At 35.7% G+C, this 19,988-nt stretch overlaps 1 protein-coding gene across 2 annotated transcripts in view; it reads left to right on the forward strand.

Annotated features, from left to right (window-relative positions):
• The window catches only part of SMPDL3B_1 (Acid sphingomyelinase-like phosphodiesterase 3b), a 51,632-nt gene that overhangs the window by 15,693 nt on the left and 15,951 nt on the right, over nt 1-19,988 (forward strand). Inside the window, exons 4-7 of one of the 2 annotated variants that reach the window (XM_035733412.2) lie at nt 2,206-2,592; nt 10,198-10,433; nt 11,760-11,943; nt 12,361-17,266. In XM_035733412.2, the coding sequence (XP_035587160.2) occupies nt 2,502-2,592; nt 10,198-10,433; nt 11,760-11,943; nt 12,361-15,218 (3,369 nt within the window). In that variant the 5' untranslated portion in view covers nt 2,206-2,501 and the 3' untranslated portion in view covers nt 15,219-17,266. Of the gene's footprint in view, nt 1-2,205; nt 2,593-10,197; nt 10,434-11,759; nt 11,944-12,360; nt 19,740-19,988 lie in introns of those variants that run through there. The other variant, XM_051217282.1, reaches the window with a different exon arrangement.

The following is a 19,988-nucleotide window of genomic DNA, read 5'->3' on the forward strand; positions in this document are numbered from 1 at the left end:
CTCGATAACAGAGATCATTGGTTAGACAATTTGTGTGATACATTTGATAATCATTCACAGAAACACATATGCATTCACTTAGTATCTTGCTCTCTCCCTTGAATGCCAGTAGTCCTTCTTACATACTTTTGCACTGTGTTTTTTTAAAAATCATATACTCAATGTTTAGTTGTTCTCATTATCATTGTTGATATATTATTTGATTTACTTTGCTATGTATTTTCTAGTATTCTTATGTATAGCATTGTAACTTAACTCAATTTAGTTATGTTCTAAGCTGTACGTTTATCATAACTGACTAATTCAAGACAGATTCACTTCGTTAAACTAATCAGGAAATTAATAAGTTGACTAATTATTCGATAGATTAGTTGACTAGATGCAATACAACAGTAAAGATTTCATAACTTCACACTGAAATTAATTCCCTAGATTGATAAGATTGAGAGAAACTATTAAAAATCAGAAAATATTAAATTATTACTTATGAACATTTATGCTGATCAGTCAGTCAGTCAGTCAGGACCAGGCACATATGTGCATCGGTCAAAGTTGTCACACCACAGTACCACAACAAGATGAATACTCGATTCATAGAAGTAGATTCTTCAATGCTAGTAATATATAAGGATATCGTACAGGTAGAAAGAAAGATATGAAGCGATTTTAATCTCATAGTTTAAAGGAAGACAGAGAGTGTATACACCTACACCATTGTGATCGATTCTGAGTCATGTCATCTGCAGTCTCCAACCATTGATTACGATAGTCATGTAGACACCAACCAAGTAGTCTGCATCTACCAATATGGCTCAGACTAGAAGTTAGTGACTTCAGGCACTGATGCCACGTTTTGGTTTATCCGCCCCTAACTTTTATGCTGACCAACTTAGATGGGATCTTGTATATTCTATATGTGTCACCATTAGCACGTATCAAACTTTACGGTTATTCTGTGTTTGGTATATTGCGAACTGGTTACTCCATCCAAGATGATATTTGTTTCACTCTTGTTATATTGTTTTTAAATGGAGTAAATGTTTAAATCGTTGTCAGTATCCGAGCCTATTGAATTGACAATTAACTTTTATTATTTCAAAATCTTATTCTATTCCCACGATTGATAATGATATTGACCTTTAAATGTGGTTGTCATCAATCTGAATTGTGGTGGTCTAACATCAATCGATTCATGATCTCAATAAAAAACTTAATAATCTCCACAACCCCATACACTAGTGATTACTTTGTAGTTGGCCAATCTTGTACATGTACATGTTTGTATGGTCGGATGTAGATAATATTGACCTCATTCTTGAAATTCCAATGTTTTTTTTTCGCAATCACTTACCCCCCCCCCTCATTATTGGATTCATATATAGATATGTGATTTGTTGATGTTATGTATGTGAGTAATTTATGTAAAATTATTCTCCCCACCCTTTTTGTTTTTGTCTCTTGGTCGAATTTTTTTTCTAACTATTAATAAGTAGTTGAATGATTATGTAACGATTGTGTATTGTGAATATCAGTGAGACCTGTATAATATTTATGTGCTGCTATTGTTTCATGTTTGTTGTGACTATTAAATTATATTTATTATTATCACCATGTGTTAGCGGTGTATAACCACAAGAATCATGATCAAATGGAATATTATTTGGATTAATCTATCGAATGATAAAAATTGTAGGTTACTATGTGATTACGTAAACTACAAAATTCCAGCAGTTTCCACAAAACTCTCATAATAATCATAACAATAATACATAGATTTTTCAGAGTTCTAATGAGTGTGGCTTTCACCAGGGATTTTCAGTCATATTAAGCGTAAAGTAATTAACCATCTATAACATTAGACGACTGTCACACAATAACATCAATTGATTAAAGTTAAAACTGTAAACTTAGCGGTGGCGAGACTATAATTTATAGACGAACTAATCAGATTCACGATGATAGGTTTTGTATTTTGACGTGAAATTCTTTATCCATTCGACTAAATAGCGTCTTGGCATTTTAGCTGTTGTCAGTTTGTGATAAAAATCTTATATCTAATCTCTATCCCTGACCATCAACTATAAATCACAATCCTTATCCTTCTACATAGGTTTGAAATACTCATTTAGCCCTAGTCAGTAGGCGGACATTCTCAAAACCACTCTAGCGTCACTCATTTATAAATTAGTTCAGTTCATTTTCTAGATCTAATCCTTCGGCAGCTTCTGTTATACTCCGGCCATGAAGAAGAAAATGCTCCACATACACAAGGAGTTGCATTGATGCTGTCCAAACGAGCACAAAAGGCACTTATAGGATGGGAATCTCATGGACCAAGGATCATCAAAGCCTCCTTCAAAACAAAGAAAGAGGGCATTTCAATGAACATCATCCAATGCTATGCGCCTACCAACGATTACAATGAAGACGCTAAAGATCAATTCTACGATAGACTGCAGTCAATCGGCTAGAAGTGCCCAACAAAGGACCTGACTATTCTGATGGGAGATTTCAATGCCAAGGTTGGAACGGACAACACTGGATATGAAGATAGCATGGGACGATATGGACTGGGAGAAAGGAACGAGAATGGTGAGAGATTTGCAAACCTATGTGCCTTCAATAAACTGGTCATAGACGGGACTATATTCCCACATAAGCGCATTCACAAAACCACATGGACTTCACCGGATCACTCTACACAAAACCAAATCGACCATATTTGCATCAACAAAAAGTTCAGGAGGACTATAGAGGACGTGAGAACCAAGAGAGGAGCTGATATAGCCTCAGATCATTACTTGCTGGTCACCAAGATGAAATTGAAACTGAAGAAGTACTGGACAACGGGGAGGACAATATCACAAAAAGTTCAATACGACTCGTCTTCAGGATACTAACAAACTCAACGAATTCAAGATAGTCCTCAGCAATAAGTTCCAGTCCTTTCATGATCTAGACAATGGAGAAGGAACTACTATGGAGAGCAACTGGAAGGGGATCAAGGAAGCAAACACTTCAACATGTCATGTGGTTCTGGGCCACAAGAAGCACCATCACAAGAAATGGATCAATGATGACACACTGGATAAGATTCAAGAAAGAAGGAACAAGCAGGCAGCAATGAATACCAGTCGAACAAGAGCAGAAAAAGCCAAGGCACAAGCTGAATACACAGAAGTAAACAAACAAGTGAAGAGGAGCATCAGAACCGACAAACGTAAATATGTGGAATATTTAGCAATGACGGCGGCAAGGGCTGCAGGAGAAGGAAATATGTGACAACTGTATGACACGACAAAGAAACTCTCTGGAAATCGCCGCAAAGCAGAACGACCAGTGAAAAGCAAGGAAGACGAGGTAATCACCAACATTGAAGAACGGCGAAAATGGTGGGTAGAACACTTCAACGAACTGTTGAATCGACCAGCTCCACTGAACCCACCCAATATCGAAGCAGCACCCACGGACCTCCCAATCAATGTTGGCCCACCAACAATTGAAGAAATCATCATGGACATTAGACAAATCAAGAGTGGCAAAGCAACAGGAGCAGACAACATTCCAGCAGAGGCACTTAAAGCAGACGTATCATTCACTGCAAGGATACTTCAAATTCTCTTCAATAAGGTTTAGGATGAGGAACAAGTACGAAAAGACTGGAAAGAAGGACTTCTGATCAAAATACCGAAGAAAGGCGATCTCAGCAAGTGTGATAACTACAGGGGCATCACTCTCCTCTCAATACCAGGAATAGTCTTCAACAGGGTATTGTTAAACAAGATGAAGGATTGCGTAGACGTCCAACTTCGTGACCAACAGGCAGGATTCCGTAAGGATCAATCGTGTACAGGCCAAGTCGCAACTCTACGGATTATTGTGAAACAATCAATTGAATGGAATTCATCACTCCATCAACTTCATTGACTACGAAAAAGCATTTGACAGAGTGGACAGAACAACACTATGGAAGCTTCTTTGACACTACGGCGTACCTGAGAAGATAGTCAATATCATACAGAATTCATATGATGGATTAAACTGCAAAATCGTGCATGGCGGACAGTTGACAAAGTCGTTCGAAGTGAAGACCGGTGTTAGGCAAGGTTGCTTACTGTCACCGTTTCTCTTTCTCCTGGTGATCGACTGGATGATGAAGACGTCAATATGTGAAGGGAAGCACGGGATACAATGGACATCTAGGATGCAGTTGGACGATCTAGACTTCGCAGATGATCTGGCCCTTCTATCCCAAACGCAACAAGAGATGCAGGAGAAGACGAACAGTGTGGCAGCAGCCTCAGCAGTAGTAGGTCTCAATATACACAAAGGGAAAAGCAGGATTCTCCGATACAACACAACATGCACCAATCCAATCACAATTGACGAAGAAGATTTGGAAGATGTGAAAACCTTTACATATTTGGGCAGCATCATTGATGAACACAGTAGATTTGATGTAGATGTGATGGCGCGGATGGGCAAAGCAAGAGCAGCATATTTACAGCTGAAGAACATCTGGAACTGAAAACAACTCTCTGTCAACCAACACCAAGTTCAGGATTTTCAATACAAATGTCAAGACAGTTCTACTGTATGGGGCGGAAACCTGGAGAACTACGAAAGTCATCATCCAGAAAATACAGGTGTTTATTAACAGTTGTCTACGCAAAATACTTCAGACCCGTTGGCCGGACACTATTAGCAACACCGTACTGTGGTAGAGAACAAAGCAGATCCCAGGGGAGAAAGAAATCAGGACGATGATGCGCTGGAAGTGTGTAGGACACACATTGAGGAAAGCACCCGACTGCGTCAGAAGACAATCCCTCACATAGAATCCTCAAGGCCAAAGGAAAAGTGGAAGGCCAAAGAACACATTACTTCGGGAAATGGAAATAGACATGAGAAAAATGAACAAGAATTGGATGGAACTAGAAAAGAAGGCTCAGGACAGAGTGGGTTGGAGAATGCTGGTCGTGGGCCTATGCTTCATTGGGAGTAACAGGCGTAAATAAGTAAGTAATAAACGCTTAACTTGTAGACCATTGAGTTAACATTCGGTGATGTTAATGTCTAACTTCAGTCAATCTACAAAATTGCATCACCGTCCATCATATTCTTCAGTGATTTATTATCTCATGATAGACCTTATTGTACTCTTCAGATCATGGCTTTAATTGACTCATAAATTCAACTATTAAATTACCTTCCTAGTTAAATTTGTCCTTCAAAACAAACAAACAAACAAACAAATTCATTGCCCACATTTGAACTAACTGTGTATAGTTTGTTTATTATTTAATCCTATTCACTTGTCATGTTTATAGTTTTAATGGATATAATGGATAGTTTATGAAGAGATATATTGGTAGTCACGTATAGAAAATGTCTGTGTTTTTTTAATGTTCTATACCATATGAATAGTAGGATAGAAGAAGTAATTGGTATTTTATTTATTTAAATACAAACATTGGTACACGGGGACACCAAATATACATATGTCACACTTTCTCAGTTACCTCCATGAATGACTTCAGTGCTTCAGCTGATTTATTATCTGGTTATGCTGATCTTCTTGATTATGTTGAGATGACAGCTATGGGAAGATCTATGTGTGCTAGTTCGATGTCCGAGGCTAGTCTATTGAAGAGTTATTCAAAGTGCTTAATCCATTAGTTTCTGTATAGTTAAATCTCAGTGATTGGCTTGCCTTTTTTGTTCTTGATAGTTTGCTCTAGTTTACTGTGTTTTCCTGTTAGTTTCTCCATTCGTCGTATAATTAATTCGTATTTCCTTCTCTTACAACTCATTCCGCTGTTGTTACTAGATCCTCTATTAATTTCTGCTTGTCAGCTCTAATGTTCCCTATCACAATCATGTTTGCTTTAGTGTATTTATTCAGCTTTTGCCTTGAATTTCTGTGTTCTTGTTCGACTGATTTTAATTGCTGTTACTTTGTTTTTCCTTTCCTACCACTATCATTAACACCTCTCTTTTATTGATAATAAGTAAACAGGTGCAAATTATCTAGGTTCAGAGTTAAACTGTTGTGAGCTTTTCGTCAATGGATATTTTGTTGAGGATTCTTTTCCCTTTTTTCTATGATAATTTTACCGTTGTATAAATTGATAGAGTCTGTTGTGAAATATCAGCCCACTGAAGAAAATGGTGTAGGGTGGCGCGATTTTTTGGATTGGTTGAAGTTAGACATTAACACCGTTGGATGCCAGCCGGCTCAATAGTCTAGTTGGTTAAGCGCCTGGTGCGAGACTGATAGTTCCTGGGTTCGAATCTCGCGGGGTCGGGGTCGTGGATATGAACTGCCGAGGAGTCCCATAATAGGACGAAACGACCATCCAGTGCTTCCAGGTTTTCCATGGTGATCTAGCTTTAATTGACTCATGATTTCAACTATTGAAATTACTAAAATCTCCACAAAACCCTTCCTTATTTACGTGTACTATATGACTTGTTATAAATGTAATGAATCTTTTAAAAATATGGTTAGTAGTATCTCACTCAGTCGATTACATCAAATTTTTTTCTGGGATTTTCAAAACTCTCGCGTATCATCAAATCCCCACGGTGTATAATACTTTCACCTTTAATGAATAATTGTCATAGCTACTACGAAATATTTATAGATATCCACATTTTTTGTTAAACCTATTCAATTATTGTCGATTGAAGTGTGGTATAAATTTTAGACATGTTAAAAAGCTTGTAATTTATGGCTATATCAAGGGCATCCACACAGGATGCACATATATCAACATGAGATTGATCAATTACAGTCCCACGTAACAATGGGAAGGTACAAGTAAAACAACACCAAGTGAATTTAAGCGTCACTCTATTGCACAAGCAGGTGGTTATCAGGACTCAGTAACTAAGTGGATAACGCGATGGCGTTTGAAGCGAACGGTACTGGGTTCGAGTCCCAGAGTGAACACGAACAAGTCTGTGATGCAGGTACACGTAGCTGACGAGTCCCAAATAGGACGAAGTGGCGCTCTTAAAACTGGATTTCACTGTTAGGCACTATCCATGTTTGCTTAAACAGTTTGTGACTTAAGGTGATATCGAAGCAATCCACATAGATAATTAGAAAAGTTTTGTTAATTATTTCATTCAGTTTTGATTGACTTACTGAATTACTAGCATTTGTTACCTTCCAATGAAGCATAGTCTACCGATCATTATTGTTCAATCCACTCTGTCCTAATAATTGAATTCATGAATCAGTCAGTCAGTCAGCTACAACATAGGACCAAGCACATAGATGCATCGGTCCAAGTTGTCATACTTTACTCATTAGCACAACAAGATGAACACTGGGTTCATAGAATTAGTTAATTCAATGGTGGTACTATATATATATAAAAGAAAGATTTCATATAAGGATATAGTACAGGAAGAAAGATTCAGTATGTAGAATCAATTAAAACTAGATCACTATTAAAGAAAACAACCTCGAAGCATTAAACGGTTATTTTATTCTAATATGAGACTCTTTAACAGTACACATTCATGATTCCATCCCTACAAGGATTCGAACCGAAGACTTATTGAGTTTTACTATTTATGTTTCATTCATCTAATCAACTGCATCATCATCATCATCTTCAATGTAGATTTAAATTGATTAATTCGTTTTAATTGGTATTAAATGTATTTAGGTGTTTGTTTTCTAACTTACCCACCTACATACCCACCTACCTACCTACCTACCTACCTAGTAATTGTACTTAGTTTTAATCATTATGAGTCATTTTGTTCGCTTCTTTTTTTCTTTTTACGAAATGTATCCTTGAATAATAATGTGCCAAAAAAGTTTGTTTTTTTTGACTAAGAAAATCTGAGATTATGTCATAGATTATTATTATTATTATTCTATGTAACTGTAATATAGATTGATATACTTTTTTTGTTGTTGCCATGCTGATTATCAAGTTGATTGATTGATTGATTGATGGAATGGTGCCAAATATAAAACTCAGAATGAATAAAAATAAAGGATTCTCCCTTTTTGTTTCTGTATTGAAAAAAAGAAAGAAATAAAGAAACAATACTATTCATGATAATGATGATTTATTTATAATATGAGATATATATAACTAAACAATTAATTATCAATATATACTATTCTTGAAGATTTAATCATTGTTTTGTTATATCTTGAATAGTAACTATTGAGATCTATTTCTGGACTAATACTATACATAATATATTTATTGTATGGTTACTAAGTGGATAAACTATGCATATTTATGTTCCTCTTATTATATGCTTTATTTTGACTTATAGACTATTATGATACCATTTATCATTCGTGAGTTATGCCCAATCTATCCATTACTATTTCTTACATCCACAACCACTTTTGGCTACTATCTTGTACAAATGTATATTTTCTATTTTGTAATGCGATGCAGTCTATTTGGTTTGTATATAAACCCAGTATGATTGATATCATGGAGGCTGAGACTGGTGTTCTGGACTCAATGGGCAGGCAGGGAGAACGACAGATTAGGACTCTAAACTGCTCGTACGATTTTACGCGTCATTAATAAATCATTGTTCTCTAATTGATGGTATAATTATGTTATCCATCAACAGGGTGCACCGACCACAAGTTATAACATTTGACACGAGTTCATTGTTTGTTGAGAAGAGATAGTCTTTAAATTAGTTTTTTTTCTTTTCTTTCCCACCCCAGATACACGAATTCGTCTCTTTACTTTTCTTTTCTTAATCAAATCATGATTTTGTTTGTCTGTTTGTTTGTTGACACTGTGATTAGTTTATCATTATCTTATGTATCTTATGTAATTCATTGATTAATATAATGACTTCATGTTTGTTAATGTGATATATACAAGACATAATTTCCTATCTTTGTTCAACTTCTAAGTTCTTTGATTTTATTCCAAATCTTATGATGATATAAACTATGAAATTCAACAAACTAGTGACAACAGTTCGTCCCGTCCTACTTTATAGCAGTGAAACATGGCCGGTAAGAGTAGAGGATATTCGTAGGTTTCTATTATTCGATCATAGATGTCTTCGAAACATTGCTCGTATATCCTGTGATCACCGACTGAGTAATGTTGTTGTTAGAAAACGGGTACTACATAAGGATGACAAATCAATTGATGAAGTAGTGAAACTTCATCAGTTGAGATGGCTGGGACACGTGTTACGTATGCCCAACCACCGACTGCCTCGACGTGCTATGTTCAGTGGTATAGGAGTAGATTGGAAGAAAGCTAGGGCGTCCAAACCAAAACATGGCACAAGTGCATGAAGTCACTGACAAGTAAACTGAACCATGTTGGTAGGTGTAGACTACCTGATTGGGGATTGCAAGATGATAGCAACCGATGGTTAGAGACCCTGAATGACATGGCTGAAAATCGTTTGCAATGGCGCAGGTGCATCCACTCTTTGTGTTCTCCCAAATTCTAATCTTCTGAATTCTTCATGTCCCTTTTTTCCACTTTCCAAATTTATTTCACTGGATTATACTCTTTAAATAACATCTCCAAACCCTAATCTTCCCGATTACTGCTTATACTCTTGCTACCTCTACCACTATGGGATTTGAATCGACAACTGCATCTCTGTGCTAAGGTGGTGTGGCAACTCGAACTGATGTACGTACGTACGAAGTTCTACGTTATCACTGACTGACTAACTGACAACATTCAAACGTAAGAAACACCAAATGTGTTAACTACAGAGACAAACATCAAGAGGTAATTCTCGAAATTCTAATGATGAATAGACATGAAATAGAAAGTTTACAAAGCATCCAATATGATATAATAGATATATCACCAATTCCAAATGATGAACATTCCACATTGTGAATTCATTGAAATGATCTAAACGTTCAACAATTGTTGTAGTACAAAACATACGTTTAATTCCTGGTGGGGTTGTCTTTTTTCCATTAGGAGTAACAGGCGTAAGTAAGTAAGTAAGTAAGTAATTTGCTCACTTCTGAATAGTTACCTACTATGATGAAACAACTGCATCGTACTTTCTGGTTTTTAGCTTCTGCCTAACTAACTAAGATTACTTCACGATGCCATTTTTGTGCCTTTTTCCAGTATTATTATCATCAATGCAGATATATTATTTGACGTCGTTTTGTTTGCATCCTTCTTTTTTTTTCTTATTTTCTAGCTTGTTTCTTCTCACATTATCTTGTATATAATACTGCTTCCAACAATCATTTTAATACTGATAAAAACAATCATAACTCTGAAATTGCTCATCAACCTAATTTACTTCTAATCAGTTTAAATGGTCTAATCTGGTATCAAGGGAATATATTAGCTGGTACTAATGATCCAGATCCATTGGGTCAATTAAATTGGCTTCGAAAAACATTTGAATGGGCAAGAAAACGAAAGGATAAAGTAAGTTTCTAATTATATGGAATTATACTTTGTTACATATTGGATGTATATATATATCAGAAAGGGGTTGTTGTGCAGGTTGTAGTTATTTCACTAATTGAGATCATGAGTCAATTGAAACTAGACCACCATGAAAAACCGGGAAGAACTGGACGGTCGTTTTGTTACACATCCACCATTGTCATCAGTGAGTTATATATATAATGATAGTGGAGCAACCCAAATACTCTTCAATCGAACTTGTATTATGTCTTTCGCACAGCAACTTTTTGTCGAGCTTCCTGAAATATTGAATCATATCTTATTATGACATCAACTCTCTGTCATTATTTATTTGATTTTTGAATCAATAAGATTCATTAATTAAGTTAATTATTATAGAAGAATACAATTTGATATTTTTAAAAAAAAGATTTTTTGGTTTAAAAATTTTACGCTTATTACTCCTTGTGACAGAGCATAGGCCGCTCATCAGCATTCTCCATCCAACCCTGTCCCTTTCTAGCTCTTTCCAGTTGTTATTCATTCTTTTCATACCTGATTCTATTTCCCGATGTAATGTGTTCTTTGGCCTTCCTCTTTTCCGTTTTCATTCACGATTTCAAGTTATGGCTGGCCTCGCGATGCAGTTTGATGATTTGCGTAATGTATTTCCTATTGGTTTCCATCGTCTTTTCTTAATTTCCTCTTCAGCTGGAATCTGATTTGTTCTCTCCCAGGAAAGGATGTTGCTGATGATATCCGGTCAATGTATGTTGAGTATCTTGCATAGACAGCTATTTGTAAATACTTGAACCTTCTTGCTGATGGTTGTAGTAATTCTCCAAGTTTCAGCTCCGTAAAATAGAATTGTCTTGACGTTCGTACTGGAGATTTTGAATTTGATATTGGTTGAAAGTTGTTTCGAGTTGCTTATGTTCTTCAAGTGAAGGAATGCGACCCTTGCTTTTCCAATCGTCGCCTTTACGTCTGCATCTGATCCTCCTTGTTGATCGACGATGCTTCCCAGATATGTGAAAGATTCTACATCTTCCAGAGGTTCGTCAGCAAATGTGGTTGGATTAATGTTCTTTGTGTTGTATTTGAGGACCTTGGTTTTCCTCTTGTGTATGTTGAGGCCTACTGATGCCGAGACTGCTGCTACACTGGCTGTTTGTATAATTTGACCCAACACAAATGTATTGAATTTCATATTGTCATCTATCAATCAGATAAGCAAATAGAAATACAGAATTAATACAGCTATACTATTATGTTTGACTTTTTCTCCCATCATATGTATTACTCAGTAACTCTTTTTTTCTCTTTGCTTATTTATTTTTAAAGGTTTTACTTGTTAGTCATTTCCCTCCGGGTGCTTCAGAAAATGCTCCACAATGGTATCAATTTCTTCGTCCAGAAATCAATGATCAATTTGTGAATATATTAATTGATAATGCAGATTTATTAATGACTGGATTATTCGCTCATGAACATGTGGATAGTTTTCGATTATTAGTATCTAAATCAAGTTAGTATTCATACAATTTATTCATATAAACCATTGGTATCTTACTAGTTTGTTTAATCAATTATTCTTATGAAGATGAATTAGTTTTCATATATATAAGGGTTGGGATACTGCCATGGTGCTTAAACTGAAGCAAGTAGGTTGGGAGAAGAAGAAGAAGATGATGATGTAGTCGGTGACCGACGATTAGTTCATACATCATTTGTTCTTTTGGAATATTGAAACCCATATGGATGATTGGTTTGAAATGAAGATTTTCCAACTTCCTTAGGTGAACTCTCCGTATCCACTAATCTGGTTAAAGTACCAAACATTCGATTTTCATCTTGTGATTAAGATTTATAATCATTTATCAAAAAAATAATATTTAATTCCTTCTTATAGAATCTTTTCATTTCTATTTCATTTTGTTTTTAGATGTACCATTAGCATCTTTATTTCTTATGCCTTCCATTTCTCCATTAATGTTACATGGATTAGGTGATTTTAATCCACGTATTCGATTATATCGATTTAAACGTTCCACAATGACTCTATTAGGTTATTCACAATATTATTTTAATTTACAAAATCAATTATTCAATTCTGATCCATTCAATTATTGGCAATTAGAATATGATACAATGGATACATATCATTTAACTGATTTATCTGCAAATTCATTCAATCTATTATGGTATAATTTCTCTAAAGAAGATAATCATTATTGGTCAAAATATTGGAATTATGAATTAGGCGGTCGACCACATGTATTCAAACCAAATTATCTTACAGAGAATGGTCTTTGTCCACGAGCTAAATCCCAATGTCGATGTGATCATTTATGTGCTATACGATTTTTGATTATATCCGATTTAACTAATTGTCTTCAATTATGTAAAGATATAAAATATATTCAAGACAATGAATTAGCTGACAATGGTGGTGATAATAGTCTTCAACATCCAATGTTTGCTGATGTCGATGCTGCTGTTGCTCCTGATTATCCTAATAAAAATAGCACCTATTTAAATCATTCAATTAACAATCAAACAAGTATTACAAATTCTAATGAACGTAGTAGTCTACCATATATTATTGGTGTGATTGTTGCCTTTTTAGTGGTATTAGTCGGTATTGTTTTAATTGTTAATCGTGAAGTATGTAATCGACATAGAGTTTATCATCAGCGTACATCATTACTGGCTAGTGTAATCGGTATCAATGGAACTAATCCTGGAAGTATTGGTGGAAATGGTCTATTTTTAAATACAATCAATGGTGCATTACCCAGCTCTTCATTTCTTCATGGATCATGTTCAGTTGCTAAAGATAACGATCATTGTACCGGTGGTTCGTGTATTGAATTGCGTACAGCTTTTCATCCATCTTATGATGATTTCTATTCGGAATATCTTAATAAATCTGTCACATCTTTAAATGCAATCACATTCTCCAACGGTACTACTACTACTACTAATAATAATAATAATCATAAAGAATCAGATCGAATGATGAATCAATACAATGTAGAGAATTCCTTTACTCCATTGGAGCATAATGATACAATCCTGTCACCATCTCATATGATTTCCTACTATGAAAATCCTAGTGATAATAGTAGGAGTAGTAGTAATAATAATAATAATAACAACCAAAGCATAAAACAAAAGTATATTAGTAAACGATATTCCCTACCGAATTATGCTTATTTTAAAAAATATCTATCTAGTCATATTAATCCAACTGGTCGAATGGTGTATGTAGTGAATCAACTATTTGATCGTTGTGGACACACTAGTAGTCGGGTAAGTCATGTACACAATAATGATACTGTTAATAATAATAATAATAATAGTAATAATATGAATGTAAACACTACTAATACTAACATTGGTAATTGTAATAATACTGAACAATATGTGTTGAATAAAATCTCATCAACTGATGAGAAAAGTTATACAACATCTGAAAGATCATCCAATAGTCAACATACACAATCACAAAACATTTATCATCATTATCGTCAAAACAACAGTTGCCTTCCTGAAGATTATTATGCTGATGATGAAGCGTTCGGTGATGAAGACTATAATGATCTTCATCATAATACTCATGTTTATTATCATTCACAGAAAGATCAGAACAACAAAACAAATAATATCTGTACTGATACAGTTGCTGATAGGGATAATCATCAAGATCAAAGAGAATTATCAATATTATCACAAACTGGTTATCATCAATTAACTAGTAATAAAAAGCCTAAATTGAATCAAATAAAAAAACAATTCAGTTCTCATCGAAGTCATCATTATCATCATCCTCCTCCTCCTCCTCCTCCTCATCATCATCATCATGAACAACATCAACATGATGATGATGATAATGTTCATCGTAAAAGTAGTACCAATGATGAAGATCATGATTCAATGAATGATCATCTTTTTCATTATGATCAAGAATCAAAACTTCTTAATAATAATAATAATAATCATAATCATAATAATGTTCATATTGGTAGAAGAAAATATTTCAAAGATCATAAATTCACATTTTGTCGTACAAAATCAACTAATCCAAATGATTCATTCAATAAACATCATGTTATCAATCATTCATCATTTTCATCATCTTATTCTTCACCTTTAAAATCATCTCATTCTATAGTACATAGTCAATCATTAATTCTAAATGAAATAAATCCTAATACTACTAAAGACAATACTACTTTATGTAGTATTAGTAGTAGTAGTGGTAGAAAACATAAATCTAAACATAATCTACATAATATATCAACATCTTCATTGACATGTTTACCAAATGAATTAGATATTCATTTAAACAATAAAATGAAAATGATTCAACAACAAAATTTTGATCATCATCATCATCATCATGATGATCTATATCAACAGTCACATTCAAGTTATACATCACCGTCTAAATATCGACCACAATTTTCATTATCATCAATACCATTATCGAGAACACCAAAACATAATCACGATCATGATCGCGATCATGATCATCATGATCATCACTTGTATCCGGATCAACATACTCTTATTTCATTTTCATTACCAAATCAAACGGATCAAAATTTATCATTGAATTTAGATCATTTAAATAGAAATAATGATGGATTACAACATGATGATATGAATGATAGAAATCATTTAAGTAGTAATAATAATAATGATAACATTATCTCTTTGAAGAATTTCCCCTCAACTACAAAAAATGTATCCATTGTAAATATACCTAAATGTGATTATGTTCGATTGTCTAGTTAATTATTCGTTTTTTGGCCTATTGTATTTGTTTATCTATGTAAATATAATTTATCTTTTATTGTTTCTCACTCTGTTCACCCCCACCCCTTTCTATCTCTCCCTCTTGTTCTCGTTCTCGGTCTCATTCTCCCTTTCTTTGAATATTAATATGATATATTGATGAGTCATTTGAAGAAGAAAAAAAAACGCACAAATTTACACATGATAAATGATTTGTGTTTTGAGGGATGGGGGTTTTTGTGTGTGTGTGTGTGCGTGTGCGTGTGTTATGTTGAATATGAAATCCTTTGAAAGGTATTTACACCTTTTTATTTATCCATTTTTTTTGTTTGTTTGGCATCTGTTTTGTTCAAATGTTAGTCTTGTCGTCAAAACAAAAAAGAAAATACACAACTATTTAATATAATCTTTCTATGTTATATGGATGCGTATGCATAATGCTTATTCTCAATGAATTCACCTCCCCTTCCATACTCCCCCGTCTCCATCATGACAACTATACATTTATGTACTCATTTCTTTCTTTTTTTTCTTTCAATCCTATTTGAAGAGAAAGGGAAAGTATTTTTACTCCATCTAGTCTGTTGATTAATATAAGAGAATGTAATTATGGTAATGATAGTTATTCATTTATGGATATTATTGTATCCATGTAATGAATTAGTTCGGTTATTCAGGTAGTTTTGATTACAAATAATTTACAATTATTATCAATGATATTTTAATTTAATTTTGTTGATTATTAAAAACTGATTGCTCATTGTAGGCTTTTTTTCATTCCTTTCTTCTTTCCTTCTTTCTTTCCCTCTTTCTTTCCTTCTTTCCTTCCTTCCTTCCTTCTTTCTTTCTTTCTTTCTTTCTTTCCTTCCTCCCTTACTTCCTTTTTTTCTTTCTTTCTTCGTCTTCTTTTATCCAAAATAAAATCCAATCAGTGTTATGTGTATATTGTAGGTGTACTTATAATGATTTCATTTTTATACTGATCCTCTTTATTGTATTCCCTTGTTGTTGGCCTGATTTTTCTCAACTTCTATACTATGTGTAATTTAATTAGGCGATTGGGATTATGTTCAAGTCAACTTTCATTCATATAACATACAATAATATTAATAATGAACAAGTAGAATAAAACAATCTATTTGTACATATATCTATATATTTAATGTTATTCTATGTTTTTGAAAGTGAAATGTGTTGTTTTTAGATCATGATCTCAGCACAGATACAGAAGGCTCGACTAGCTTTTGCCAACTTGAGTCATTTATGGCGTAGGCGAGATATCCGTCTACAAATCAAAGGACGGGCTTACTGCGCATCAGTTCGTTCCGTCCTACTTTATGGCAGTGAAACATGGCCGGTAAGAGTAGAGGATATTCGTAGGTTACTAGTTTTCGATCATAGGTGTCTTCGAAGCATTGCTCGTATATCCCGGGACCACCGAGTAAGGAATGCAGTTGTGAGGAAATGGGTACTAGGTAAGCATGGCGAATGGATTGATGAAGTTTAGATGACTGGGACACGTGTTACGTATGCCCAACCACCGACTACCTCGACGTGCGATGTTCAGTGGTATAGAAGTAGATTGGAAGAAAGCTAGGGACAGTCAGACCAAAACATGGCACAAATCCATGAAGTCACTGACAAGTGAACTGAGTCATGTTGGTAGGTGTAGACTATCTGGTTGGGGACCACGAGATGATAGCAACCGATGGTTAGAGACCTTGAATGACATGGCTGAAAATCGTTTGCGATGGCGCAGGTGCAGGTCCACACTTTGTGTTCTCCCAAATTCTAATCTTTTGGATTCTTCGTGCCCCTTGATTTTCGCTTTCCAAATTTATTTAACCGTATTATACTCGTTGAATAACATCTTTAAACCCTAATGTTTCCGATTACTGCTTACACTCTTACTACCTCTACCACTACGGGATTTGAATCGACAATGATATCTCTTGGCTAATGTGATATTTCAACTCGAACTGATGTACGTACGTAAGTAGTTCTACGTTGTTACTGACTGACTGACCAACTACTTTAATATTTTCTAGTCTCCAACGACTACAATGAAGACGCTAAAGATCAATTCTACAATAGGCTGCAGTCAATCGGCGAGAAGTGTCCAACAAAGGACCTGACTATTCTGATGGGAGATTTCAATGCCAAGGTTGGAACGGACAACACTGGATATGAAGATAGCATGGGAGGACACGGACTGGGAGAAAGGAAGGAAAATGGTGAGAGATTTGCAAACGTATGTGCCTTCAATAAACTGGTCATAGGCGGCACCATATTCCCACATAAACGCATTCACAAAACCACATGGACTTCACCGGATCACTCTACACAAAACCAAATCGACCATATCTGCATGAACAAAATGTTCAGGAGGACGATGGAAGACGTGCCTACCAAGAGAGGAGCTGATATAGCATCAGACCATCACTTGCTGGTCGCCAAGATGAAATTGAAACTGAAGAAGTACTGGACAAGGGGATGGACAATAATACAAAGGTTTAATACGGCCTTTCTTCGGGATACTAACAATCTCAACGAATTCAAGATAGTCCTCAGCAATAAGTTCCAGTGCTTTCATAATCTACTCAATGGAGAAGGAACTACTATGGAGAGCAACTAGAAGGGGATCAAAGAGGCAATCTCTTCAACATGTCATGAATTCCTGGGTCACAAGAAGCACCATCACAAGGAATGGATCACTGTTGATACACTGGATAAGATTCAAGAAAGAAGGAACAAGAAGGCAGCAATGAATACCAGTCGAACAAGAGCAGAAAAAGCCAAGGCACAAGCTGAATACAAAGAAGTAAACAAGCAAGTGAAGACGAGCATCAGAACCGACAAACGTAAATATGTGGAAGATTTAGCAACGGAGGCGGAAAAGACTGCAAGAGAAGGAAATATGTGACAACTGTATGACACGACAAAGAAACTCTGGAAATCGCCGCAAAGCAGAACGACCAGTGAAAAGCAAGGAAGGCGAGGTAATCACCAACATTGAAGAACGGCGAGAAAGGTGGGTAGAACACTTCAAAGAACTCTAGAATCGATCAGCTCCACTGAACCCACCCAACATCGAAGCAGCACTCACGGACATCCCAATCGATGTTGGCCCACCAACAATTGAAGAAATCATCATAGCCATTAGACAAATCAAGAGTGGCAAAGCAGGCGGACCATTCAACATTCCAGCAGAGGCACTTAAAGCAGACGTATCATTCACTGCAAGGATACTCCACATCCTCTTTAGCAAGATTTGGGATGAGGAACAAGTACGAGAAGACTGGAAAGAAGGACTTTGATCAAAATACCGAAGAAAGGCGATCTCAGCAAGTGTGATAACTACAGGGGCATCACTCTCCTCTCAATACCAGGAATAGTCTTCAACAGGGTATTGTTAAACAAGATGAAGGATTGCGTAGACGTCCAACTTCGAGACCAAGAGGCAGAATTCTGTAAGGATCAATCGTGTACAGACCAAGCTTCTTCGACACTACGGCGTGCCTGAGAAGATAGTCAATATCGTAAAGAATTCATATGATGGATTAAACTGCAAAATCGTGCATGGAGGACAGTTGACACAGTCGTTCGAAGTGAAGACCGGTGTTAGGCAAGGTTGCTTACTGTCACCGTTTCTCTTTCTCCTGGTGATCGACTGGATCATGAAGACGTCAACATGTGAAGGGGAGCACGGGATACAATGGACATCTAGAATGCAGTTGGACGATCTAGACTTCGCAGATGATCTGGCTCTTCTGTCGCAAACGCAAGAGAAGACGAACAGTGTGGCAGCAGCCTCAGCATTAGTAGGTCTCAATATACACAGAGGGAAAAGCAGGATTCTCCGATACAACACAACATGCACCAATCCAATCACAATTGACGGTGAAGATTTAGAAGATGTGAAAACCTTTACATATTTGGGCAGCATCATTGATGAATATGGTGGATGTGATGCAGATGTGAAGGCGCGAATGGGCAAATCAAGAACAGCATATTTACAGCCGAAGAACGTCTGGAACTGAAAACAACTCTTTGTCAACCAACACCAAGATCAGGATTTTCAATACAAATGTCAAGACAGTTCTACAGTATGGAGCGGAAACCTGGAGAACTACGAAAGCCATTATCCAGAATATACAGGTGTTTATTAACAGTTGTCTACGCAAAATACTTCAGACCCGTTGGCCGGACACTATCAGCAACACCGTACTGTGGTAGAGAACAAACCAGATCCCAGGGGGAAAGAAATCAGGACGATGATGCACTGGAAGTGTATAGGACACACATTGAGGAAAGCACCCGACTGCGTCAGAAGACAATCCCTCACATGGAATCCTCAAGGCCAAATGAGAAGAGGAAGACCGAAGAACTTATTACAACGAAAGATGGAGACAGACATGAGAAGAGTGAACAACGATTGGACAGAACTAGAAAGGAAAGCCCAAGCGAGAATGAGTTGGAGACTGTTGGTCGGTGGTCTATGCTTCATTGTGTGTAGCATGCGTAAGTAATTAAGTATTCTATTTCAGATCATATAATTCACCTTTATATACTGGAAATGGCTTCTATAGAATACTTAAGTTCATATTTCACTATTGTCGTCCTATCAACTAGTTCATGTATAGGTATAGTGACGAAATCATTTTCATTGTTTGGTAATACCTACAATGTCGTATCTTAAGAATATAAATCGTAACTAAATCAATGTGATGCCAATAATGAAATGCCAGCAGCTGACAAATTCATATCTAA

The sequence above is a fragment of the Schistosoma haematobium genome, chromosome 5 (genome assembly GCF_000699445.3).
Source record: "Schistosoma haematobium chromosome 5, whole genome shotgun sequence".
NCBI lineage: Eukaryota > Metazoa > Platyhelminthes > Trematoda > Strigeidida > Schistosomatidae > Schistosoma > Schistosoma haematobium.